Below are 27,406 nucleotides of genomic sequence, written 5' to 3' on the forward strand. Positions count from 1 at the left end.
CCTCTCAAAGACATGTAATAAAATCTTGCAGTCCATAAACCTGATTAGGAAAAGTTCCACTGAAGCAACCTGGAAGGTGGCACAGTGGGTGAGGTGTTGAACTTCAAGCTTGAGGTCCTGACTTCAGACCCCAGCATGGCATGTTCCAGAGTGGCATGTCTCTCTCTGTGTGTGTCTGTCTCTGTCTCATCATAAATAAACAAACCTTTAAATAAAAGAGTTTTACCGAAGTACCATGAAATAGATATCTCTATCATTTTACAGATGAAGAAACTGAGAATTTACCCAAAATCTGTATTTTAAAAGGGGGAGGGGTAGATATGAACAGTATGAGAATATTTTTAAGTAGTTCTCAGACCTTTTAAAATATTTAATTTATTAATTGTATATAGAGAGAGATAAATCGAGAGGTATGGGGAAGATACCAAAGGAAACAGAGATATCTGTAGACCTGCTTCACCACTTGCAAAGCTTCCCCGCTACAGGTGGGAACTGGAGTCTTGAACCTTGGGCCTTGCACACTGTTACATGCATGCTCAGCCAGGTGCACCACCACCCAGCTCCCAGAGTGAGAATTCTTTTTATTATTACTATTATTATTATTATTTATAAAAAGGAAACACTGACAAAAACCATAGGATAAGAGGGCTACAACTCCACACATTCCCACCACCAGAACTCTGTATCCCATACCCTCCCTTGGTAGCTATCCTATTCTTTATCCCTCTGGGAATATGGACCCAGGATCATTATGGGGTGCAGAAGGTGGAAGGTCTGGCTTCTGTAATTGCTTCCCTGGTGAACATGGGCATTAGCAGGTAAATCCATACTCCCAGCCTGTCTTTCTCTTTCCCTGGTGAGGCAGGACTCTGGGGAAGCGGGGCTCTGCTGGGCTCATATGGGGAGGCCTCTCTTGGGCACAAACTCTCTGGCGTGGCCACTCTGTTGCTCACCAGAAGCAGATACTAGAGAGAATATCCTCCAAGGCAGCAAGAGCGAGTCAACTGGGTCTTTCTCAGTGTTCATAGCTAGCAATGCAACAAAGAGATCACCAGGGAAATGTCTGGACAATCTGTTTATTGAACAGCAAAGCAGGGTTTTTAAGGGGTTGCAGGGTGAAGTAAATTGTCTATACCATATATGGTTAGAGAGGCAAAGGGTCAAGGGAGGGTCAGAATCGGTAAACGAGCAAGGAAGCAGGGTTATCAGTAACCAGCAACCAGAGGGGCGTCCTGAGGGCAGAGAGAAGATGGATCAGGTATGATCAAAGGAACAGAGGGGGTAGGGAAGTAGGGATGGGGCCTGAAGTTATTGTTTGACCGAGCAGAACAATGATATATAAATAACAAGGGAGCAGGCTATTGTGTCAGGGAATGTGGGGTCCTTGTGAGGCAGGTAGGCTAATAGGCAGGGCAGATCCTGGAGACCTGTCCTTCCTTGCTCAACCTCTTAATAGAGAGACTGATAGGATGGTCATGCCCCTCAGGCACCCATATTTCAATAGGGGATCCCACCATGCTCTACCATATTCTCACAATATTCTCCAGGACACATTGGTGGGGTCATCTATCCACGGAAGTCCAGTTGGCATCATGGTAGCATTTGGAACCTGGTGGCTGAAAGAAGAGTTAATATATAAAGCCAAACAAATTATTTACTAGTCATGAACCTAAAGGCTGGAATAGTTCAGATGAAGATTTGGGGGTCTCCATTTTGTAGATAGTTAGAAGGCCTATTTTAGTTATATTCCAAAGGGCCCATGATTATACTATTGGGTTTTGTTGTTTTTGTTTTGTTTTTGTTTTTGTTTTCTGAGCCTGACATCTATCTAACATGCAGATGGATCCAAGTTATTGTCTGGGGAGATGATGTCATAGCTAGAAAAAGGGCCAGAAAGCTGGATCAGAGAAGAGAGTAGCTCCAAAATATGGGAAAGGTGTATAAATATTGTTGACTATAAACCCCATTGATTGATCTGATCTGGGGCCCATATTCAGCTTAGGAGCCTTTGTGACCTCTGCATCCCTGTAGATCTGAGCTCACATTCTGTGGTCATAAGTAGAAGTGTTCCAAGCCCATTTCATCACCCATCTTCCTCAGGTGGAAGATAGAGTATGTTGTCCAGCCTCTCTTCAGAGGATTGAACATTCTCTACTATTATTGATCCATGATGAGGGCAAGGTCCTATGGGGACCCACAGAGGGGTCTATTGTGTTGTTCCTGATAGAGATGACTGGTAACAGTGGAGAGAGGGATTTATTTGAGGTCTAGGCCCATCATGTCTGTTTGGGAATCTCAGGACTCCCTGTTTAGGGCCCCAGCTGATGGGGTGTCCTGATAGTGACTAAAGAGTCATCATTAAAGTATGCCAGTCTCTTTCTCTTATTCAGCTTTTGTAGTCCTTGCTTTGATAAGGTTAGCTTTGGAGTGACTGAGGGAAGTGTAATAGGAAGTAGGTGAGGAGGGTTTCTAAGTCTAAGTAGAAATTATTTCATTAGGAACTTTATGGTGCCCTTTTAAGTCTTTCTACTTGCTTGCTGCATATATGCAGATTATTGTGCAATTTTGCTTTCAGGTATATATTTTTCCCTAATTTATGAATACATGTGAACATATGCCCTATCTCATGGGTCCTGGTCTATATCTAGGTTTTAGGACTTTGTTAGAAGTGAACCACCTAAAATGCAATTAGAGAATCCTATGAAAGGAAAGGTCTCACCCAAGTAATGAGGCTAAAGGGTTGACATTCCATGTCTGACATCTCTGCACACAGTCTGAAGTGAAGCATGCCAAGGTGGTACTCCTTGCATTGATTAGGTTAGGGTCAGCAGATGCAATATCATTTGGTATGAATTAAGAGATGCATGCAGGAATATGAGCCCCACCCTAGAGGTTCCGGGATTAGGGGGAATATAAACTGTATAGAGGAAGCAGGTGGTTCCTGCTGTCTTAAGGTTTTAAAAGGCAATAGTTATAGCTATAATCAAATTATTTGGCAACTGGGTTAACTTTGATATATCCCTTTGTTAGTATTTGCTGTATCATATACAACTTCACCATAATTTATGTGCTTTGGCATTATTTATATATAGCTGTGTCTTAACACCACCAGTTGCTTCTGTTCCAGGGTGAGAATTCTACTGAAGTTCAAGGATAGAAGAGGATGTCTGCTTGGAGAAGCTCACACACATTAGGCATGAATGAACCTGTGGGCTTGGCTTAGAAGTCCTAGCTCTTGCATTAACTATACATCTGCATGCCTCACTCCCAACCCTGTACTACATCTGGATATGCAGGTAGTTTCTAAGTTCAGGCTCATTGCTCACATGATCCCCTGTGATCAGAGTGCTTTCAGCAGAAGCCAAATTAAAGATGCAGGAGCTGTTCAACAGGCAAGTTCAGAAACACCCCTTTTTCAACCCATCCAGTGCCGTACTTCTTTTGGGGAGGCCTCTCTCAGGCACAAACTCCCTGGTGTGGCCCCTCTATTGTACATCAGAAGCAGATGCCTGGGAGAATATGCTCCGAGGCAGCAGGAGCGAGTCGATTGGGTTTTTCTCAGTGTTCGTAGCTAGAGATGCAACAAGAGATCACCAGGGGAATGTCTGATGGAAAATCTGTTTATTGATCAGAGAAGCAAGGCTTTTAAGGGGTTGCAGGAGGAGGTAGCTTGTTTATAACATATATGGTTAAAGCAGCAAAGGGGCAGAGAGAGGTAAGGGGTTGGGAAAACTATCAGGTGAGTCATCTAAGGAATGAGGAAGCTAGGCTTTCATGTGCATGGGTGCAGGGGTCCTTGCTTATCAGGAGGGTGAGGTTTGGTTATAGTCTTATTCAGAAGGGCAAGAACAAAGAAGTAAGAAAATGGGCCTCTGCTAGAATCTGTGTAAGCAGAAGAGGCGGGTTGGGAATGAGGAAGTAAGGTTATCAATGGCTGGCAGACAGAGAGGTTTCCTGAGGGCAGAGAGAAGATGGGTCAGGTATGATAACTTCTGGTAGCTTTTGAATAAGCAGACCATTTGGTTTAAAGACAAGGAAGTAAGCTATTGTATTGGGGATACAGAGTCCCTGTGAGGCAGAGAGTCTGACAGGTGAAGTTGAACCTGAAGGTCGTTCTCTCCCATTCTCAATCTCTGTTAGAGGCTGACAGGAAGACCGTGTTCCTCACGCACCCATCTTTCAATGGGAGGTTCCACCACGCTCAACCATATCCTCACAGTTTCCCTGCAATCCAGGATTGTTTAACTTTCCTTTTGTGCTGCGTCTTCTTGGGAATTGTTCTTTTCCAACCGACTAGCTGCATGCACCTGGGGCATGGAGTAGTTCTTTCAGGATGTTTAGTAAACTGTGATGCGATACTCTGCTTCCCTTATTGCAGCCGTCTGGGACTCAGGCATGCATTGAATGGCACTATTAAAGGATTTTCTATTTTCAAATAGCTTATTAGCATAAATACTTGTATTTGAGGGAGGAGATATTGTTGCTTTCTCTGCTGCTACTCCGGACAGCCCCTGGTTATAATATATTAATACTCACCTGCTGGCATAAGCAGGGCTGGTTTGATGTGTGGCAGTAATTGGCAGGTTCCCTGTGTGTACCCAGGAGTATTCCTAGAGGCAGGAAAAGGAGACAACAGTGGACTCTTCCAGAACTAGAGCTAGTAATGTGGTTAACATTTAGCTACAGGTATGTTCCTACCTCCAACTGATACAGGTAGATCTTGCCATTTCCAGGTAGAGTAGGATGGTGGATGAATTTTCACTCATTTATTCACTTTTTCAACCATTTCTTCATCCATTCACCCACACTGTACTGGACCCTAGGAGGATTCTTTTTTAAAATAACATTTAATATTCATATATATATATATATATATATATATATATAGAGAGAGAGAGAGAGAGAGAGAGAGAGAGAGAGAGAGAGAGAGAGAAAGGCTCCAGAGCACTGCTCAGCTCTGGCTTATGGTGGTGCTGGGGATTGAACCTGAGACCATGGAGCCTCAGGCATGAAAGTCTCTTTGCATAGCCATTATGCTATCTCCCCAGCCCAGATTCAGCTTTTCAATCAAGGAAGGAAGTCACTGAGCAGACATTTTTCAAAAGACTCCAATGGCTGGGTAAGCAGAATGGAACAGAATGGGGCTACCCTGACTGAAAGAAGGTGACTAGCATGAGTTTGTTGACATCATCTCTCTAGGAGAGAGACCTGGTAAGGGTTGGTAGGACAAGGAGGGGTGAATTTGATAAGGGGTAGAGTCTATAGGGTTTTAGTTTGGAGAGGAGGTGAAGCATGAGGTCAATTAATAGGTTTCTAGCTGTGGGGGTAAGTTAGAGCTTATTGATTCTAGTAGCCACTAAAGTAAACATTGGGGGACAGTTCATGTTGAAGGTCACTGTGGAACAAGCCAGTGAAGATGGTGAGCGGGGAGCTGGATTTCAGAGTAAACAGTGGTGGACTGGTGATGAAGCACCTACTAGAGTGCACATGTTACAAGAGCCCAAGTGTATAAGCCCCTAGTTCCCACCCTTCAAGGGGGAAGCTTCATGAGTGGTAGAGCTGTGATGCAGGAGTCTCTTCTCCATCTATCTGCCCCTGCTTTCTTTACTTCTATCCATCCATAAAGGGAAAAAAAAAAAAGGTGGGGGGATGGTCACATGGTACAGGCCCCAGAAATAGCCCCAGTAGCAATAAAGAAAAGCAGGCTTTAAAAAAATTATTTATAAAAAGGAAACACTTGACAAAAACCATAGAATAAGAGGGATACAACTCCACACATTCCCACCACCAGAATTTTTGCAGAGTTCTGACTAGACAGCTAGAGTGCACACTATAGGAAAGCATTAGGAACGATGGCCATGGGTGGATAGCATAATCGTTATGTAAAAAGGCTCTCCTGTCTGAGGCTCCAAAGTCCCAGGTTCAGTGTGCTATTCTCTCCCCCCCACCCCCAGCCACCACCATCCCCCAGTCATAGTTGAGCAGTTATATAAAGGAAAGAAACAAAGAAAAACAGTGGCCATCTCAAAAGTAAGGAAGAGGATCTTCCCCTGGATAAAAGTAGATTAGCTAAGCCTCTCCCAAGGAGCCTGGAACATCACATATATTATCTAGTTTGCTCTGCACCCCATGCTTGGAGAAAGGAGGTGACATTGTTTTTTTCTTTTTTGCAATGAAGCAATTAAAGCTCAGGGAAGTTTTTGCCTTGACCCAACCCTACAAAACTGTGACTAGGACCCTGGTTTTACCTTGTATCTTGGTGAGTAGGGAGGAGATAGCATAATTATTATGCAGGGAGACTCTCATACCCAAGGCTCAAAGACTCATACCCATGCTCTGAGGTCCTCCCCTCACCACCATAGGCCAGAGCTGAGCAGTGCTGTTAAGCAAAACAAAACAAGGCTTTATGCAAGATGTTTTTCATGCCTGAGGTCCCAAGTTCAGTTCCTGGTACCACCATCAGCCAGGACTAAGCAATATTCTGGTTTAAAGAGAGAGAAACTCCTAGAAATCACCTCCTCAGCAGCAGGAGCCCTGCCTCCAGCCAAAAACTGTAGAAGGAGGGAGCAAGGGGAGTTGCCAGCCTAGAGTCATCTGTCTGCCGGCTGGTGACACCAGCACCAAGGCCCCAACAGAATAGCAGGCTTGTTTGCTCTTGTCTGGCTGTTAGTGGTGATGTATGAATCAGCCAGGGAGACAGCTTCATTTTCATAAGTTAACTTGTGCCTAGAGTAAGGAAGACGGGCAACAGTGCACTTAATCATAACCATGGGGCCAGCACTGAAAACTATGACAAAGCCTTTTATGTTAGGCACACTGTTTTATTATAATAACTCCTCTAAGAAGCAGAGACAGATGATGCAGAATGCTGAAGAAGAAGGCAGCCCATTAGCCACCAGTGCCCACTCCCCCAGGGATTCCCCCAGGATTCTCCTTCTGTATTGTGGGGAAGACCACCAAGATCATTCCCCACATAGTTAAAGATTCATCTCACATAAAGTCAACAAAGAATTGAGGAGAGAGCCTAATTTCAGGAATTTTAAGTTTTATTCAGGAAAATTGAGAACACACACATGTTGGAGTACGCTTGGGCAGTGAGAAAGAGAAAGAGAGAAGAAACAAGAAGAGGAGTTGGTGCTTCCAAGTTCACAGAGAGTAAAACCCTACTCAGAAACCAGTTTTTATAAACTTCCAAGCCCTGACTTCACTTCCTCTCTAAGCCACACCCACACCTTTTACCACTCCCATTTCCTGTGCAATATTTTCCTGCCCCTCTGGCATGGAGAACATGTGTTCTGGCATGGTGAAGCAGTATGTATGTTCTCCAGGTTCTCCCTATTCATTTCCAGACCTCAACAGCCCTAGGTATGTTTGCATCAATAGAGCAAAGATCTCAGGGGACCAAGATGGTGATTCCAGCTAGATACAGAACTGGGATTGGCTGAGCTATACCTATGGAGGGCAAACTGTCACCAGGGTCAGAGGGGACTCAGGCAAGAAGGGTTTTATAGGACAGTACTGTGATCAGAATCAAGGGTTGGGAGGCCAGGGTGGTGATATACCTGGTTAAGCACACACATTACCATGCACAAGGACCTGGGTTTGAGCCCCTACTCCCTGCCTTCAGGGGAGACACTTTGGGAGTGGTGAAGCAGGTCTGCAGGGATATCTCTTTCTTTTTCCCTCTCTGTCTCCCCTTCCTTCTCAAATTCTCTGGTGGATTGGGGCATCACCCAATGCCCCCCCAGAATCAATTACTCCCCACCCTTCATGCTTTTGACTTAGCAGTTTCTGTCACTGCAAATATACATGGTGGCTTCTTAATTGCTTCTTGGTCTCTTCAGTTCCTCCAGGTTAAGGGCTGTTGGGTCTGGCTTTGACTCTTTAGTATTTACTGTGCTATCTGACACAAAGTAAACTCTCAATCAGTATTAAATGGAACCAAAGTCGAGGTGGAATAAGGATCACGTCAGCTAAGGAAAGGGAGACATGAGTGTGACCACAGAGGCTTGAAACCAAGCAGACACAACAGAATCTAGGCTAGAGATTATAAATGCACTGATAAGAACACAGACCTGTTAGGGGCCTGGCAGTGGCTCACCCAGTAGAGTGCACACATTACCATGCATGAGTACCTGAGTTCAAGTCCCCAGCCCCCAATAGGTGCCCAACAACAGATGAGTGACTGAGAAAGCTGTGGTGTATTTACACAATGGAATACTGTGCAGCTATTAAGAACAATGAAACCACCTTCTCTGGCCCATCTTGGATGGAGCTGGAAGGAATTATGTTAATTGAGCTGAGTCAGAAAGACAAAGATGAGTATGGATGATCCCACTCATAAACAGCAGTTGAGAAAAAAGAACAGAGAGGGAAACTAAAAGCAGGATTTGACTGACTTTGGAGTAGGGCACCAAAATAAATATCTCTGGGTTGAGGGCAAGGCCAGAAGTTCGGCTTAACTCTGGGGCACATTAGGCTTAGTAACTTCATTTACAAATGAATGATTAAAACAAAACAAAACAAAAAACAACAGAGAGGTGGAGTAACTTGTGGAGAGTGTCACACAACTAAATAAGTGGTGGAACCAGGATTTGACCCATACAGAGCAGTCTGGCTCTGGCATTCATTGTCTTCTCCATTTGCCTGTATGTAGGAGTTGTTGCACTGGGATCAACACTGGATTCTGCTGCCTTGTGAACTAGGCTGAGGTTCATCAGGCTATAGAGATAACACACACTATGGTCCTGCAGTTAAAACTCACTCCTGAAAGAACAGGAAGAGTTTCCAAGCCCTGATCAATAATCTTCAAACTCTTAACATATATACCAGAATTTCCATTTATTTATTTTTAATTTATTTTTGTTAATTTGAATAAAGACAGAAAGAAATTAAGAGGAAGTGTGAAATTTATATATATATCCTCCAGAGTTATTGCTGGGGCTCGGTGCCTACACTACAAATCCACTGTTCCTGGAGGCTATTTTTTCCCTTTTGTTGCCCTTGTTGTTTATCGTTGTTGTTATTATTATTGTTGTTGGATAGGACAGAGAGAAATTGAGAGAGGAAGGGAAGATAGAGATGGGGAGAGAAAGCTAGACATCTGCAGATCTGCTTCACCATCCATGAAGCGACCCTCCCTGCAAGTAGGGAGCCGAGGGCTCGAACCGGGATCATTACGCCGGGCCTTGCGCTTCATTTGATGTGCTCTTAACCTGCTACACTACCACCTGGCCCCCAGAAGTTAGAAATACATCAGGAGAGAAAAGAGAGAGAGAGAGAGAGACCTGCAATACTGCTCACTCACTGCTAAGGAAGCTTCCCCCCTGCGGGCTTCAACTAGGATCCTTGCAAGTGGTAACACTTGTATTCAGCTGGGTGTTTCTTTTTATTTATTTTTACCACTAGGCAAAATAATTAGGACCTGTGTCTGCAAAATAATTCCACCCCTCCTGATGACTATTTTTTTCTTCCTGTTTATCTGATAGCATGAGCTAGAGAGAGACAGAGACATCCGAAGCACTGCCCCACCACTCAGAAAGCTTCTCCCTACATGTGACTTGAGCCTGGGCTTGTTTGTTGGTTTAAGAGTTCTTTCATCTCTCATTTTAAAATATTTTTATTGATTTATTATTGGATAGAGACAGAGAGATATTGAGAGGGGAAGGGGTGGATAGAGAGGAAAAGAGACAGAAAGACACCTGCAGACCTACTTTGCCTCTTGTAAAGCATCCCCACTGCAGGTGGGGACCAGGGGCTTGAACCCAGGTCCTTGTGCGCTGTAATGTGTGAGCACCTGGGGTGGGTGATGTTAATGCTGGTCACTGAATACAGTGGCCCGAGCTGTTATTATGAGGTGATTAAGCTATTCTGTACCGCCACATCCTCAGAGACCAAACCAATTTAGCGATAAGCTAGAGGAATCAGAGGAGAGTGTCACCTTATCTTACTGATGATAAGCTAAAGTGGATGTGCCTATAAAGTGAATACTCCTCACTCCAGGATGGGAGTAGGAATCACTGGGCCTTGGGAGGAGGGATGGACTAGAGACTTACTCATTAATTCAATTAGCATCTCTTTCCAAGCCCTGAGGGAAAGGAAGGGTCAAGACAGTAAGCCAAGAGATCTCTCCTAAAAGCCTCCAGAGGAGGGAGTTGGGCGTTGCCGGGTATAGCGCAGTGGGTGCAAAGCACAAGGACTGGCGTAAGGATCCCGGTTTGAGCCCCCAGCTCCCTACCTACAAGGTAGTTGCTTCACAAGCAGTGAAGCAGGTCTGTGGGTGTCTATCTTTCTCTCCCCCTCTCTGTCTTCCCCTCCTCTCTTCATTTCTTTCTGTCCTATCTAACAATGACATCAATATTAACTACAACAGTAAAAGACAAAGGAAAATAAATATTAAAAAAATTTAAAAAGAAAAGCCTCTAGAGGTAGGCAGACGACAGCCTTCCAACAAGTTTCCTTTTAGGCTGAGGCTAGTAGCAACCTACACTTCCAACAAGAACCAGAGTTGTTTCTGAGGTCCATGATGCCCTGCCTATACTTCAAGAGATACAGTCCTAGAACAGTTTTGCCACTGTGCTAGATGACTTACAAAGAAAAACCCCTAGATGAAGCTCACCCTCTTTCAGGAAGCTTACAGGTGGTCCAGGAGCTGGTGTAGTGGATTAAGCATTGGACTGTGAAACATAAGGTCCCAAGTTCAATCCCTAGCATTGGATGTGCCAGAGCAGTGCTCTGGTTCTCCCTCCCTCCCTGTCTTTCCTTCTCTCTCACTCTTCCTCTCTCACTCCTCTCTACTCTAGTTAATAATTGTGTGTGTGTTTTTTAACTTTTTACTGAGACGATTAATGGTTTACAGTTGACAGTAAAATGTTGGTACATGTTTAACATTTCTTCATTTTCTGCATAACACTCTAACAACCCCCCATCCTCTTCCATCATTTTGCTCCAGGAACTGACCCCCCCCCCCACCAAGAATCCTTTACTTTAGTTTAATACACCAAGCCCAGTCCAAGTGCTGCTTTATATATCCCCTTCTGTTCTTATTTCTCAACTTCTGTCTATGAGTGAGATCACTGGGGGTGGGGGAGGGTTGGACTCAGTGCTTACACTAGGCATCTGCCACTTCTGGCTGCTATCCCCCTCCACCTTTCTTTTCCCCATTTCTATTTTGTTGTATAAAACTAAGAGAAATTGAGAGGGGAGGGGGAGCTAGATAAGGAGATAGAAGATGTCTATGTCCACTGGCAGACATACTTCACTGATGTAACTCCCCCCGCTATAAGAAGGGACCGGTGCCTTTGCATGGTGACATGTGCTCAACTAGTTGCCCCACCATCCACCCCCCAATAATTGCTTTTAAAGAAGCATGCAGGTGAGCTTGGACAGGGGTGGCTTAGATCTTATCTGTATCGTGTCTCATACATTCCAGCCTCTCTTCCGAGCATTTCACATTCATGGAAACTTGAAAGTCACGACCGTGGTAACAGTTAGATACACTAGGGAAAGAGAGAGGCAGACTGGGAGTATGGACCGACCAGTCAACACCCATGTTCAGCGGGGAAGCAATTACAGAAGCCAGACCTTCCACCTTCTGCAACCCACAATGACCCTGGGTCCATGCTCCCAGAGGGATAGAGAATGGGAAAGCTATCAGGGGAGGGGGTGGGATATGGAGATTGGGTGGTGGGAATTGTGTGGAGTTGTACCCTTCCTACCCTACGGTTCTGTTAATTTATCCTTTCTTAAATTGAAAAAAAAAAGAGTTAGATACAGAAACAGAGAAAGGTAAGGATATTTCTCAAACAAGTAAGTCAAGAACTGGAGCCAGGCTGTCTGGCCCCAGTCTGCCCTCTTCACCCACCGCTGCACATAGTTCTCTTTCCACAGACTCAACTACAAGGGAAACACATTCCAAGCACTTGGCTCTGTGTCTTCACCAGTCCACCTGCAACACCCAGCTGTATTTCAGTCACAGGAAGAGCAGCTAATGAACTCTCCTGAAAAATCAAACTGAAATCTTAGTAGCTGGTCATTATTTTAGTTTTTTGTCAACCACTGGATAATCAAATGACAGCCCTCATGTATTGAATTAAGGGATTATTATTATTACTATACTGAACTGGGATCTTAAGTATGTGAGATTTCACAGCTCCTGAGCTGCTTTATTATTATTATTAGTAGTAGTATTAGTATTAGTATTAGTATTATATTCAAATAGAGATTCAGAGAGCATGAGAGACTCCACACACACAGCTATAGAGTTTCTCCCAGTGACATGTGGTGCCAGGGCTCAAATCTGGGTGGCATGCGTGGCAAGGCATGTTCCATACCCAGTGAGCTGTATCTCTAGCCCAGAATTTTGTTTGTTTGCTTGCTTGAGATAGAGACAGAGTGGTAGTGAGATAGTGAGGCATAGAGAGTGAAAGAGACCACTACACTGGATCTTCCTTCAGGTCAGTGGAGTCCAGGCTCAAACCTGGGTTGTATGCATAGCAAAGCAGTGCACTATCCAAGAGAGCTATTTCACCAGCTTTTTTTTCTTTTAAAGTTGAGAACTGATTGTTGTTGTTTTAAAGTATTTTATCTCTCTCTTTTTTTTAAGGAGATACAGAAGGAAATATACAGCGAGAGAAAGACCAGAGCACTGTTCAGCTCTGACTTTTTGTGGTGCTGGAGTTTGAACCTAGGACCTTGGAGCCTCAGACATTAATGTCTTTTGCAGAACAATTATGCTGTCTCCCCAGTGCTTTTCTCCTCCTCCTTCTCCTCCTTCTCCTCCTCTTCCTCCTCCTCCTCCTCCCCCTCCTCCTCCTTTGCTTTCTCTTCTCCCTCTCCTCCTCCTTTTGTTCCTCTTTTTTTTTTTTTTTTAGATGGGCAGAGAAAACCTGGGTCATTCACATGGTAAAGCAATGTACTATCGAAATAAACTGTTTTGCTAGATCAAGTTAATTTATTTATTTATTATTTTGTTTAATTTTTTAAATTTTTTTATTTAAGAAAGGATTAATTAACAAAACCATAAGGTAGGAGGAGTAAAACTCCACACAATTCCCACCACCCAATCTCCATAACCCACCCCCTCCCCTGATAGCCCTCCCATTCTCCATCCCTCTGGGAGCATGGACCCAGGGTCATTGAGGGTTGCAGAAGGTAGAAGGTCTGGCTTCTGTAATTGCTTCCCCGCTGAACATGGGCATTGACTGGTCGGTCCATACTCCCAGTCTGCCTCTCTCTTTCCCTAGTAGGGTGTGTCTCTGGGGAAGCTGAGCTCCAGGACATATTGGTGGGGTCTTCAATCCAGGGAAGCCTGGCCAGCATGCCAGGTTCCTGATGGCATCTGGAACCTGGAGATTGAAAAGAGAGTTAACATTCGAGGCCAAACAAATTGTTGAGCAGTCATGGGCCCAAAGCTCGGAATAGTGGAGAGGAAGTGTTAGGGAGGTACTCACTGCAAACTTTAGTGTACTTCTGCTTTCAGGTATATATTTTGCAGTAGTTTATGGATACGTGTGAATATAAGCTCTCTCTCACAGAAACTGGTGTATATCTAGGTTATGGGACTTTGTTAGGAAGTGAACCACCTGAGATGAAATTAGAGTATACTATGAAAGGAAAGGTCTCACCCGAGTAATGAAGCTGAAGGGTTGTCATTCCACACGTGAAGTCTCTGGAGGCAGTCTGAAGTGAAGCATGTTGAGGTGGCAATCGTTGCGTTGGTTAGGTTGTGATCGGCAGATGCAATATTATTTGGTTTGGATTGGGAGATGCATATGGGAAAGTGGGCCCTATCCAAGGGTTCCAGGACTGGGGGAAATAGGGGCTCTATAGTGGAGATGTGAGGTTCCTGCTGTCTTAGTGTTCAAAAAGACAATTGATAGTTAATGTTATCATCACATTATTTGGTAATTGGGTTAACTTTGAAAAGTCCTTTTGTTATGGTTTTCTATACAGTATCCAGTATCTTGTATATAGCTGTGCTATTGGATGCTTCTAATCTACTTGGTCTAGGCTTTTGAGAGAGTCCGCATATCAAATACACAGCCTATATATTAAAAAGATTCAGTTTGTGTTTTGAAAAACTTTGAGACATACAATTGATTTTCCCCCTCTCATATTAATTAACTACTGATTTATATGTCTACATTTTGCTAGGAGTGTACATAAACACCATTCCCACCACCAAAAGACTGTGGCCCATCCCTCCCACCCACTCCCACCCCCCACTGTCCCAGGAAGCTGCATGTCTACCCCTCACCACAGGGTTTTTACTTTGGTGCCCTACTTACAATTTGATCAGGTCCTGCTCTTAGTTTCCCTTTCAGATCTTCTTACTTAACTTCTGTTGATGAGTGGGATCATCCCATACTCATCTTTATCTTTCTGACTTAGTTCACTTAACATAATTCCTTCTAGCTCTGTCCAAGATGGGTCAGAGAAGGTGGGTTCATTGTTCTTGATAGCTGCATAGTATTCCATTGTGTATATATACCACAGCTTTCTCAGCCACTCATCTGTTGTTGGGCACCTGGGTTGCTTCCAGGTTTTAGCTATTATGAATTGTGCTGCTATGAACATACCTCTTTTTGGTTGGGTGTTATGGAGTCCTTGGGGTATAACCCCAGGAGAGGAATTACTGGATCATATGGAAGGTCCTTGTCTAGCCTTCTGAGAGTTTTCCAGACTGCTCTCCACAGAGGCTGTACCAATGATGTTTTCATTTCTGTGATTAATAAGTTTATTATTGCTTGCATACTTTTCTTATCTATGGTTACTCTGGCTGATTTGTAGTTTCTTCTGGGCTCTTGTCTTCATTCATTGGAGTAGCAGTTTTATTTGTTTTTGATCTACCCATTTTTTTTGATTTATGTGTTTCTTTTTTTTTATGCTCTGTTGTTCCTCAGTTGTTGTGTCTTGAGTACAAGTAACCCTGTACTAAATACCTTTATGACAATTGCACTCACCAGCCTCAGGAATTACAGTAGCAATTGAAGCAAGTATTGAAGTAGTTTAATCATTACCAGTTAGCTAAACAGTTTCTCCAATCTGTGAAAAAATAATAACCAAATCCCAGTGAAGAAAGAGAAAAGAAAGAAAGGATAGCAAGATAGATAGTTATGCAAATCTACTATCCACTGTATATTCTAGGGGTAACAAGAGGGGAAAGGGAACTAGAGCAGAGATACACACATAGAGAGTCCACTCTGAGTCAGATTTCTTCCCCAAAATAATTCACAAATTCAGACAGGCAAAGAAGAAGGAAGAAGTGTACGACAAGATAAAAAAAAAAAAAGAGAGAGGGAGAGACAAGAGAGAGAAAAGGGAAAAGATAAGAAAAAGAGCTGTAATTAAAGAGCAGTGAAAGGAAATTCCCAAATGTGTATCAGTGAATTCAAAAAAGCACACTGTTTATTGGTGTGGGGGCTGGGGGCTGTGACTTTGGAAGCTGTAGGATTAAGGAAGAAGGGATGACAAGAATGAGAAAAAGAAAAAAAAGAGAGAGAGAAAAAAAAAAAAGATAAGAAAAAGAACAGTCATAAAAGGGCAGTGAAAGGAAAGGGGTTTTTTTAATGTACTTATTTTTAATTATTTAATTAGCTATGTGGGGTGAGGTTGGGGGGTGTCGCCGCTAGGACCCGTTATTGGCTGGCCTGCTAAAGGCAGAAAATCCTACCGTTTCCAGGAGATGTGGTCAGAGCTCAGCCACCAGCAGCTTCTCAGTCCGCCATCTTCCGGGAAACCCCCCCCCCCCACCGAAGCTTTTTTAAAGGATTTCTCAAAGATGAAAACTAGCTCCAAGTCCTTTTGATCCAATGAGAGCTGTACTCATTGATGTCCTCGGATCCACCCTCAGGGTCGGGGTGGTCCCCGGAGACTCCCAAGAGGAAGCCCCCGAGCTACAGTGCTCCCTCCCTGTCCTCTGCCGGCTGCCCAGCAGCGCTCTGCAACCGGAGGAGCCGCCTTCCCAGGCCGAGGACAGTGGCCGGCGCACCCGCCTTGTCCGCCGCAGCCTGGGAAGTCTGGAGCAGCCCGCCCACTAGTCCGCGCCACCTGTACTCTAATTCTTGACCCAAATTAAGTTATTGTCACCTCCTTGGTGTCACCGCTAGGACCCCTTATTGACTGGCCTGCTAAAGGCAGAAAATCCTACCGTTTCCAGAAGATGTGATCAGAGCTCAAGCCACTAGCAGCTTCTCAGTCCACCATCTTCCGGCACCACCCAATTTATTTTTTATTTAAGAAAGGAAAATTTAACAAAGCCATAGGGTAGGAGGGGTACAAATCCATACAATTCCCACCACCCAATCTCCATATCCCACCCCCTCCTCTGATAGCCCTCCCATTCTCCATCCCTCTGGAAGCATGGACCCAGGGTCATTGAGGGTTGCAGAAGGTAGAAGGTCTGGCTTCTGTAATTGTTTCCCTGCTGAACATGGACGTTTACTGGTCCGTCCATACTCCCAGTCTGTCTCTCTCTTTCCCTAGTAGGGTGGGTCTCTGGGGAAGCTGAGCTCCAGGACACATTGGTGGGGTCTTCAGTCCAGGGAAGCCTGGCCGGCATCCTGATGGCATCTGGAACTTGGTGGCTGAAAGGAGAGTTAACATACAAAGCAAAACAAATTGTTGAGCAATCATGGACCCAAAGGTTGGAATAGTGGAGAGGAAATGTTGAGGGGAGTACTCACTGCAAACTCTAGTGTACTTCTGCTTTCAGGTATATATTTTGCACTAGTTTATGGATACGTGTGAACATAAGCTCTCTCTCACAGAACCTGGTCTATATCTAGGTTTTGGGACTTTGTTAGAAAGTGATGCACCTGGGATGGAATTAGAGAATACTATGAAAGGAAAGGTCTCACCTGAGTAATGAAGCTGAAGGGTTGTCATTCCACTCCTGAAGTCTCTGGAGGCAGTCTAAGCTGAAGCATATTGAGGTGGCAATCATTGCGCTGATTAGGTTGTGATAGGCAGATGCAATATTATTTGATATGGATTTGGAGAGGCATGCGGGAAAGTGGGCCCTATCCTAAGGTGCCAGGACTGGGGGAAATATAGGCTCTATAGTGGAGATGTGAGGTTCTTGCTGCCTTAGGGTTCAAAAAGACAATGAATAGTTAATGTTATCATCACATTATTTGGTAATTGGGTTAACTTTGAAAAGTCCTTTTGTTAGGGTTTGCTGTATAGTACCCAGTATCTTATATAGCGGTGCCACTGGTTGTTTCTGATTTACTTGGTCTAGGCTTTTGAGAGAGTGCACATATCAAATACACAGCCTATATATTAAAAATACTCAGTCTGTGTTTTAAAAACTTCGAGACATACAATTAATTTTCCCCCTCTCATATTAATTAACTAGTGATTTGTATGACTATACTTTACTTGGAGTGTAAATAAACACCATTCACATCACCAATAGACTGTGTCCCATCCCACCCACCCACCCCCATCCCCCACTGGCCCAGGAAGCCGCATGTCCACCCTCACCCTCACCACAGGGTTTTTACTTTGGTGCCCTACTTTCAATTTAGTCAGAACCTGCTTTTAGTTTCCCTTTCAGATCTTCTTTCTCAACTTCTGTTGATGAGTGGGATCATCCCATACTCATCTTTATCTTTCTGACTTAGCTTACTTAACATAATTCCTTCTAGCTCTGTCCAAGATGGGTCAGAGAAGGTGGGTTCATTGTTCTTGATAGTTGTATAGTATTCCATTGTGTATATATACCACAGCTTTCTCAGCCACTCATCTGTTGTTGGGCACCTGGGTTGCTTCCAGGTTTTAGCTATTATGAATTGTGCTGCTATGAACATAGGAGTACACACCTCTTTTTGGTTGGGTGTTATGGAGTCCTTGGGGTATAACCCCAAGAGAAGAATTACTGGATCATATGGAAGGTTCATGTCTAGCCTTGTTAGAGTTCTCCAGACTGCTCTCCACAGAGGCTGGACCAATTTACATTCCCATCAGCAATACAAAAGGGTTCCTCTGTCCCCACAGCCTCTCCAGCATTTGTTGCTGCTGTCCTTTTTGATGTATGCCTTTCTTACAGGAGTGAGGTGGTATCTCAGTGTTGTCTTAATTTGCATTTCTCTGACAATCAGCAACCTGGAGCAGTTTTTCATATGTTTGTTAGCCTTTTGGATCTCCTCTGAGGTGAGTGTTTTGTTCATATCCTCTGCCCACTTTTGGATGGGGTCATTTGCTTTTTTGTTGCTGTTTGCTGAGCTCTTTGTATATTTTGGTGATTAGTTTCTTGTCTCATGTATGGCATGTGAAGATCTCCCATTCTGTGAGGGGGTCTCTTTGTTTGTTTAATAGTTTCTTTGGGTGTGTAGAAGCTTTTCAATTTGATGTAGTCCCATTGGTTTGTTTCTGCTTTAGTCTTTCTTGCAATTGGGTTTACTTCATCAAAGATGTCCTTGAGGTATAGGTGGAAAAGTGTCCCACCAATGTTTTCCTGTAAGTATTTTATTGTTTTTGGTCTAACATCCAGGTCTTTGATCCATTTGAAGTTGATTTTTGTTTCTGGTGAGATAAAGTGGTTCAAGTTTATTTTGTTTATTTATTTATTTATTTATTTATTTTTGTAGTCAGAGCACCGCTTAACTCTAGCTTTTGGTGGTGCTGGGAGTTGAAGTTGGGACCGCTGGTGCCTCAGGCATGAAAGTCTTTTTGCTGAACTATTAAGCTATCTTCCCTAGCTCAAATTCTGAGTTCTCATCCCAGGCTGCAGTGGGTGTTATTTTAACTTATCCTATAAATTACTGCCAGAATTAGATATTATGAGTCTTAGTTTACTCTTTGAGAGTCAGAGTTTAAAGATGCTTCTTTACACAATACTTTTATTAGTGATTTAATACTTTTATAAGATCATAGAGGTGTAGTTTCAGATTGCATCCATCACAGAAGTCCCTTCTCTCCACTGACCCACACCCATTAACAGCCATAGTTCTTACAGTTCTACTGACAGCTTAATTACTTTTTTTTTCCAAGTTCACACATTTCAGTTCTCTATATTCCCCATGCGAGTGAACCATCTGGTATTTGTCTTTCACCTCTTTATTTACTAGCATAATCACCTCTTGCAAAGTAGTATCCTATTGAGTATATATCCCATAACTCCCTTACCCAAAATTTCTTTTTTATTTTAAAATGAATGCTATATGTAAAAGAGCTGTGTGCTTCCATCATAAGAAACATAGCGGCATGCTATCTGAGAGCCTGGGGGTAGAAGGAGGTGGTGGATTGGGGCTGGATATTCTTCTTCAGGATAACATGGTTTTATAACTTGAAGGCTAGCCATGCTTAGTACTCCTTCTCTAGAGATTCACTGCTTGAGCTCCAGGCTTTCATGCACTCATATATAAAATATAACTTTTCATTGCCACTACCCCATCTTTGCAGTTTTCCATTAGGTGAGGAAGATGTCGGTCTCCTGAGAATAGAGGGAGAAGTTGTTGGTGTTGTCAAATGGGAAGAAATGGGGTGAAATGCTTTACAGCTTCAGGAACAAGAGGCTGTGATTTCCCAGACAGGAGACATCTGTCCTCCAGACCTCATCTAGTTCATAGATACTTCTTGGTTCCCATTGTGTGTCAGGATCTAGGGCAGCCCTTGTCCTTGGACCAGTGTAGGAGGTGAATATTTACCAAAGATGCTTGGATGGACCTAAACATCACCGACTTCGCCCTTTAAAGGATGTAAGCCAGACATTAACCTAACAGGAAATGACAGGTGTTGGAGAGGTTGTGGAGAAAAAGGGACTCTGCTACACTGCTGGTAGGAATGCAAACTGGTGCAGCCCCTTTGGAAGACTATATGGAGAGTCCTTAAACAAATAAAAATGGGGGAGTTGGGCAGTAGCGCAGTGGGTTAAGCGCACGTGGCGCAAAGCGTAAGGATCCCTGTTCGAGCCCCTGGCTCCCCACCTGCAGGGGAGTCGCTTCACAGGTGATGAAGCAGGTCTGCAGGTGTCTATCTTCCTCTCCCCATCTCTGTCTTCCCCTCCCCTCTCCATTTCTCTCTGTCCTATCTAACAATGATGACATCAGTAACAACAACAATAATCATTACAACAACAATAAAAAAACAAGGGCAACAAAAGGGAAAATAAATTAAGTTTTAAAAAATTATAAAAAAACAAATAAAAAATGAAATTACCTTATGATCCAGCAATACCACTCCTAGGCATATATTTAAAGGTCATGCAAACAAACATTAATATGAAGGGACAGGTGCCCCTTTGTTCATGCCATTTTATTCACAATAGCCAAAGATTGGATGCAGCCTAAATGCCCATCATCAGATGACTGCTAAAGAAGTTATGGGATATATATTCCATGGAATACTACTCTACAATTAAAAAGATGATAGAGGTGGGATGTGTGTAGGGCTGGCCTAGAGCCAGAGCAGCTCCTGCTCCCTTCACCCCTCCACTCCCCACGCAGGAACTACAGGTCCAAAACACAAAGGTGAAGCTACACAGAGCAAAACTCCTCATTTGTTTTTGGCAGAAATCAAAGTGTAGTTTTGGTGTAATGGAAGAGTAGACTGAGTCAAAATGCAGTTCATGCAATTCCAGATTGCAAAATGTGAGCTTTTGTGTGTGGTAAAATACAGTGGTTCTGTTTCAGTCTTCTGCACATTTCAGCCCAATTTTCTCAACACCATTTGTTGGAGAGACTCTTTTTGCTCCTTTTAATAGTTTGAGTCCCCTTATCAAAAAATTAGATGTCAATATATGTATGGGCTTATTTCTGGCCTCTCAGTTCTATTCCCTTGGTCAGTGTGTCTGTTTTTGTCCCAGTACCAGGCAGTTTTGACTACAATGGTCCTATAATATAGTTTGTGATCTGGGAGTATGGTGCCTCCCATTCTGTTCTTTTTTTTTTTAATATTGTTTTGGTGATTCTAGATAGTTTCTGGATCCAGATAAACTTTTGTATCTTTTGTTCTATTCTCTTAAAAAAAAAAAAGTTGGTGGGATCTTGATGGAGATTGCATTAAATTTGTATATGGTGCTGGATAGAATAATTCATTTTGGTTATGTTAATTCTTCCAATCCATGAACATGAAATATCTTTCCAGTTCCTTGTATCTCTCTCTATTTCTTTGAATAATGACTCATAGTTTTTAGTATACACGTCTTTCATTTCTTTTGTTAGGTTTATTCGAAGATATTTTATTGTTTTTACTGCTATAGTGAAGTTACTGCCAATTACCTCCAGAAAAATTCAGGTGGATCCTAGATTCAATGAAAGAACATTCCCTTTTCATCCATTCTTAGTGTGTGGCACCCTGCCTCATGTTTAAAATACACAGGAACCCCAATCCGGAGTTCTCAATAATCATGAACCAGTCCACTTCCTGCCAAGCCTCCAAGGTCATTTAAGGAGCGGTCTAACAAGATCACAGCGTCAGGATCCGCACACAGCCTGCTCAGCTCAGGGCTCTGTGCTTCTCAGATCTAATTGTTTTGCACCAGAGTCCCAAGCTTGTTGTGTGTGGAATTGATTGGCTCTGGCACTTCCTGAATCTGTGATCTGTTTTCCTGAGGAATTCTACAAGTTTGGGGTGTGATCATATACAATGGCAAAATGGGTGATTGTGTTTTCCCTGGAAAACACAATTTATGTATTTGTGCCAGGATGATGATTTAGATAGGCGCTCGATAAATTGATCAAGTAAATGATGCCAACCCCACACATCATTTCAGAGAACGCTGTCAGCACACAGAGGAGGTTCTACATCACATGGCATGGTGTTCAGGGAGAGCAGCTGTGTTTTTCTTAATGGGCTGCTGGGCTTTTATTTGGGCAGAAGGGTTGACAGAGAAGTCAACTGTATAAAGATTTTAACTCCAGAACTCCTAGCTGTGGAGGATAGGGATGCTTAATCATGGGAGGAAGTTATTTAAACTTTCTAAGCATTGGTTTCTCTTTGCAGAAAGTGTGGGTTGTGTCAGGAAGATTGGTCAGCAGTAGATCAGAGGACTTGCATGTGTGAGACCCTGGGTCCAATCTCCAGTGTCACACCCTGGAGGTGGCACTATGGATAAAGTGTTGGATCTTCAAGCATGAGGTACCAAGAGTTCAATCCCTGGCATCATCTATACAAGAGTGATGTTCTGGTTGGATCTCTCTCGTTATCTTTCTCTCTCCCTGTCTCCTCAATATCTGTATCACAAATAAACAAATTAAAAAAAAAAATCAATCCCTAGCACCACACATGACAAAGCTGAGCTGTGCTCTGGTCCTTGTTACTCTTAAAAATATAAGAAAATGGGGGTGGGGTGGTGATGCTCCTGGTTGAGTGCACAATGTTACAATGCGCAGAGACCTGAGTTGGAGTCTCTGGTCCCCATCTGCAAAGGGAAGCTTTGCAAGTAGTGAAGCAGGGCTGTAGGTGTCTCTCTGTCTCTCTCCCTTCCTATCACGCCTGTTTCTTTCAATTTCTGGCTGTCTCTATCCAATACATAAATAAAGATAAAAAATAAGAAAATCTATAAAATCTGGTTTTATAATACCCACCTCAAACCTTTGTTGCAAAGGTAAATGATAATGCATCTAGATTAAACAAACAAAGAAAACAAAATTATATTGTATCTTTTAGGAAAAATTGATGTTGGTTATGCTTAAAAATAATCAAAGAAGTAAAAAAGTAATTAAGTAAAGAAGGTGGTTTCACTCATATGCAGTCTAGAAAACTTGCAAATAAAGGAAGAAGGAGGGGAAATAGAGGAAGAAAGAAAGAAAGAAGAAAGGAGGGATGAAGGGAAGGAGGGGAAAACCTTAGCAAACTATTTCTAAAGAGTATGAGAACCCTAAGACAGCAGGAACCTCACATCTCCACTATAGAGCCCCTATTTCCCCCAGTCCTGGAACCCTTGGATAGGGCCCACTTTCCCATATACCTCTCCCAATCCATATCAAATAATATTGAATCCGCCGATCACAACCTAATCAACGCAACGATTGCCACCTCAACATGCTTCACTTCAGACTGTGTCCAGAGACTTCACGTGTGGAATGACAACCCTTCAGCTTCATTACTCGGGTGAGACCTTTCCTTTCATAGTATACTCTAATTTCATCTCAGGTGGTTCACTTTCTAACAAAGTCCCAAAACCTAGATATACACCAGTTTCTGTGAGAGAGAGCATATGTTCACACGTATCTATAAACTACTGCAAAATATATACCTGAAAGCAGAAGTACACTAGAGTTTGCAGTGAGTACCTCCCTAACACTTCCTCTCCACTATTCCGAGCTTTGGGTCCATGATTGCTCAACAATTTGTTTGGCTTCATATGTTAACTCTCTTTTCAGCCACCAGGTTCCAGATGCCATCAGGAACCTGGCATGCTGGCCAGGCTTCCCTGAATTGAAGACCCCACCAATGTGTCCTGGAGCTCAGCTTCCCCAGAGACACACCCTACTAGGGAAAGAGAGAGGCAGACTGGGAGTATGGACCGACCAGTCAATGCCCATGTTCAGCGGGGAAGCAATTACAGAAGCCAGACCTTCTACCTTCTGCAACCCTCAATGACTCTGGGTCCATGCTTCCAGAGGGATGGAGAAACGGAGGGCTATCAGGGGAGGGGGTGGGATATGGAGATTGGGTGGTGGGAATTGTGTGGAGTTGTACCCCTCCTACCCTATGGTTTTGTTAATTAATCCTTTCTTAAATTAAATAAATAAATAAATAAATAAATAAATAAATAGAGTATGAGAACTACAGTAGGTATCGGTGAGAGGTTGGGGGCACAGAACTTTGATGGCAGTTCTATGCTGAAGTCTAATAAGTTTGTGAACAACTATTAAATAGTTTTTTTTTTTTTAAAAAATGGCATGGAAAAAAAATACTGCACTGAAAGAATTGAGGGGTCAAACATATGCAGCATTCTATTCTGGATCCATCAGAGTACCCATTCATTGGGGAAACTGATGATCCTTCCTAGCCGACTGAATCCACATGGATCCCAGTCACTTTCAAAGCCAGCAACAAGCAGCTCCTGAAAGCTTTCAACCTGATGCTGTTGACTGGCTACGGAAGAAGGGCAAACGCTAGAAGAAGAAGAACTGGTCCTTGCTGAACCTTGAATTTCCTAGCCTACACACAGAGTTTAATGATCACAGAGAATGTCTTCTGCAGGTGACATAGTGGTGTGTCTGATTCCTCAGTTCCCCAAATTAGCAGACCTCAAACACTTTTTCCTACCCAAGTACTGGCAACATCAATACCCAGCACTGAGAGGCTGGTCACCTGAGATGTTGAGGTCCATCAGACACTGGGGTCCACAGCAATGTTGAGCTCTGGGGACAGAGGAGCCATTGTTCCTCTGGAAGATGCTCTCATGCTGACACACTGTTGATAGGATGCAGGTTGGCACCAAATGAAGTGAGTCTGGGAGGAACATGATCTTGGTGAATTTGGGGTTTTTCTCCAGGGGTTCCTGCCTCACTTAGTAAGTCATTTCTTTTCTGTTTTTAAATATTTTATGTTACTATTATTAGTTTTAATTTTTTATTGGGGGACTAATGGTTTATCATCAACAGTAAATACAGTTGTTGGTACATGTGTAAAGTTCTTAGTTTTCTGTAAGACTCTCTCTCACCCCCAGCCTAGGTCCTCCTTCACCATTGTGTTCTAGGACCTGAAAGACACCACCACCACCACCCCAAAGTCTTTACTTTGCTGCAGTACACCAAACCCAATTCAAGTTCTGCTTTGTGTTTCCCCTTCTGTTCTTATTTCTCAACTTCTGTCTGTGAATGAGATCATCCCATATTCATCATTCTTTCTGGTTTATCTTACTTAATGTAATTCCTTCAAGCACCATTCAAGATGAAGTGATGAAGGTGAATTCATTATTCTTAATAGCTGAGTAGTATCCAACATATATATCACAAGTTTTTCTTCCAATCATCTGTTGTTGGATACCTGGGTTGCTTCCAGGCTTTGGCTATTATAAATTGTGCTGCTGTGAGCATAGGTATACACAGATCTTTCTGGATGAGTGTGTTTGACTCCTAAGGATATATCCCCAGGAGAGGAATTGCAGGGTCATAGGGTAAGTCCGTTTCTAGCTTTCTGAGAATTCTCCAGACTGCTTCCCAAAGTTCTTTATTTATTTAATTTTTATTTATAAAAAGGAAATGCTGACAAAAACCATAGGATAAGAGGGGTACCACTCCACACATTCCCACCACCAGAACTCCATATCCCATCCCCTCCCCTGATAGCTTTCCTATTCTTTAACCCTCTGGGAGTATGGACCCAAGGTCATTATGGGGTACAAAAGGTGGAAGGTCTGGCTTCTGTAATTGCTTCCCCACTGAACATGGGCATTGGCAGGACGATCCATACTCCCAGCCTGTCTCTCTCTCTCTCATTCCCTAGTGGGGTGGGAAGCAGCTCTGGGGAAGCAGGGCTCCAGAACACATTGGTGGCGATGTCTGTCCAGGGAAGTCCGGTTGGTGTCATGGTAGCATTTGGAACTTGGTAGCTGAAAGCAGAGTTATAAAGACATATAAAGTCAAAAAAATTGTTGACTAATCATGAACCTAAAGGCTGGAATATTGCAGATGAAGACTTGGGGGTCTCTGTTTTAAAGATAGCTAGTAGGCCTATTTTAGTTATATTCCAAAAGGCCCATGAATATACTAGTTTTTTTTTTCCTGAGCCTGACCTCTGATATGCAGGTGGACCCAAGTTATTGTCTGGGGAGATGATGTGATGGCTGGAAAAAGGGCCAGAAAGCTGGATCAGGGAAGAGAGTTGCTCCCAAATATGTGAAAGGGGTATAAATATTGTTGACTGTAGACCCCATCGATTTGATCTGGGGCCCATATTCAGCTTGGGATCTTATGTGACCTCTGCATCCCTGTAGGTCTGAGCTCACATTCTGTGGTCATGAATAGGAATGTTCCAAGCTGCCCCAATTTCAGGACCTATTGTGTCTTGTAAAAGCTCAGGAGTAGAGAAAAGATCACAAATCAATATGGTGACCTTGAGCAACTTCATTTTTCTTTTATACTTCATTTCTTCTCTGTAGAATAGGAACATTAAAAACAACTGTGAGAGAAGTAAATATGGCAAATACAAGCAAAGCACGTAGCAGAATTTTTTCCCTTTCCTTCCTTTTTTTTTTTTTAATGTATATTTTTAAGCAGAGCTCAGCTCTGGTTTATGGTGGTTCCAGGGATTAAACCTGAGAACCATAGTGCCTCTGGCATGATAACTGTTGGATAAACCACCATGGTATCTCCACAGCGAATATCTGGCACTTGATTAAAAAAAAACCACCAGAATGTAAACAGGGGCTGGGCAGTGATGCATCTAGTGGAGAGCACGCATTACCATGTACAAGGACCTGGGGTCAAGCCCTCAGTCCCTACCTGCAGGGGAAAAGCTTCAGTGAGTAGTGAACCAGTTGCAAATGTTTTTCTGTCTTTCACTCTATCTCCCCACCCCTCTCAATTTGTTTGTCCCTAATAAACATATTAAAAAACTATCACTAATGAAAACTACTGTTAACAATGATCTGCCATTTTTATATCTCCTGCTAAGTAATCGCTAACCCACAGGTAACTTTATTTTATTTATTTATTTTTTACCAGAGCACTGTTCATCTCTGGTTTACGGTGATGCTGGAGATAAAGCCTGGGGACCTCTGAGTCCAGGCATGAAAGTCTGTTTCATAAACCGTTATGCTATCTCCCCAACTGACTTCTTTTTAAACACGTGGCTTTCTCTGTGTCTTACAGGTCAGCAAGTCCTGGGCTTGGTAGAGAACCAGAGTGACTGGTACCTTGGCAACCTGTGGAAGAATCACCGTCCGTGGCCTGCCCTTGGAAGGGGATACAACACAGGTAAGTTATGAGGGTGACAGTCAGAGGGCCTTAGGGGATAAGGAAAGGACACAGTGCTTCTTCTGTGATGGGGACTCAAGCCGAGGCACAGGAGAAGACCACCTCATTGCTTGAGTTCATTGAGCAAAATGGGCACCTTTCAGTTGGTCCATGAGAGTTGTCCTTCTAATTCTTTCTTGGTGGCTTGGGTCCTGACTATGGCAATGTCACTGAAGAGCTTCTCTCCCAGATCTTGTTGGGGATCTTTATGACTACAGCCTGTAGCTTCCTTGGCTCCACTGAGACAGACTAGAGACCACTCTGCAGTGAGAAGGAACCAAACATTTCTGTTTTCTTCATGCAAATGAAATGTGTTTTCCTCACTCATGCTTCAGGCCCATTTTTGGTCTGCAGGTTCCCTTCTCGTGCTAGGCAGTTGGGATCCACCTGGGTGCATGTCTCCACCATTAGGAGCAAGGTAACAGAGAGTCCTGTTGACTGATAGTTTCAGAATTGACAGGACTCCTGCTCCTGTTTCATTGGCTAAAGTA

At 43.3% G+C, this 27,406-nt stretch overlaps 1 protein-coding gene across 5 annotated transcripts in view; it reads left to right on the forward strand.

Annotated features, from left to right (window-relative positions):
- Positions 1 to 27,406, forward strand: part of LARGE1 (LARGE xylosyl- and glucuronyltransferase 1) — a 705,604-nt gene that overhangs the window by 511,836 nt on the left and 166,362 nt on the right. For all 5 annotated transcript variants that reach the window (XM_060190108.1, XM_060190109.1, XM_060190106.1 and 2 more), the window contains one exon: positions 26,772 to 26,876. In XM_060190108.1, coding sequence (XP_060046091.1) covers positions 26,772 to 26,876 — 105 coding nt within the window. The remainder of the gene's footprint in view (positions 1 to 26,771; positions 26,877 to 27,406) is intronic.

The sequence above is a fragment of the Erinaceus europaeus genome, chromosome 4, assembly GCF_950295315.1.
Source record: "Erinaceus europaeus chromosome 4, mEriEur2.1, whole genome shotgun sequence".
Taxonomy (NCBI): Eukaryota; Metazoa; Chordata; class Mammalia; order Eulipotyphla; family Erinaceidae; genus Erinaceus; species Erinaceus europaeus.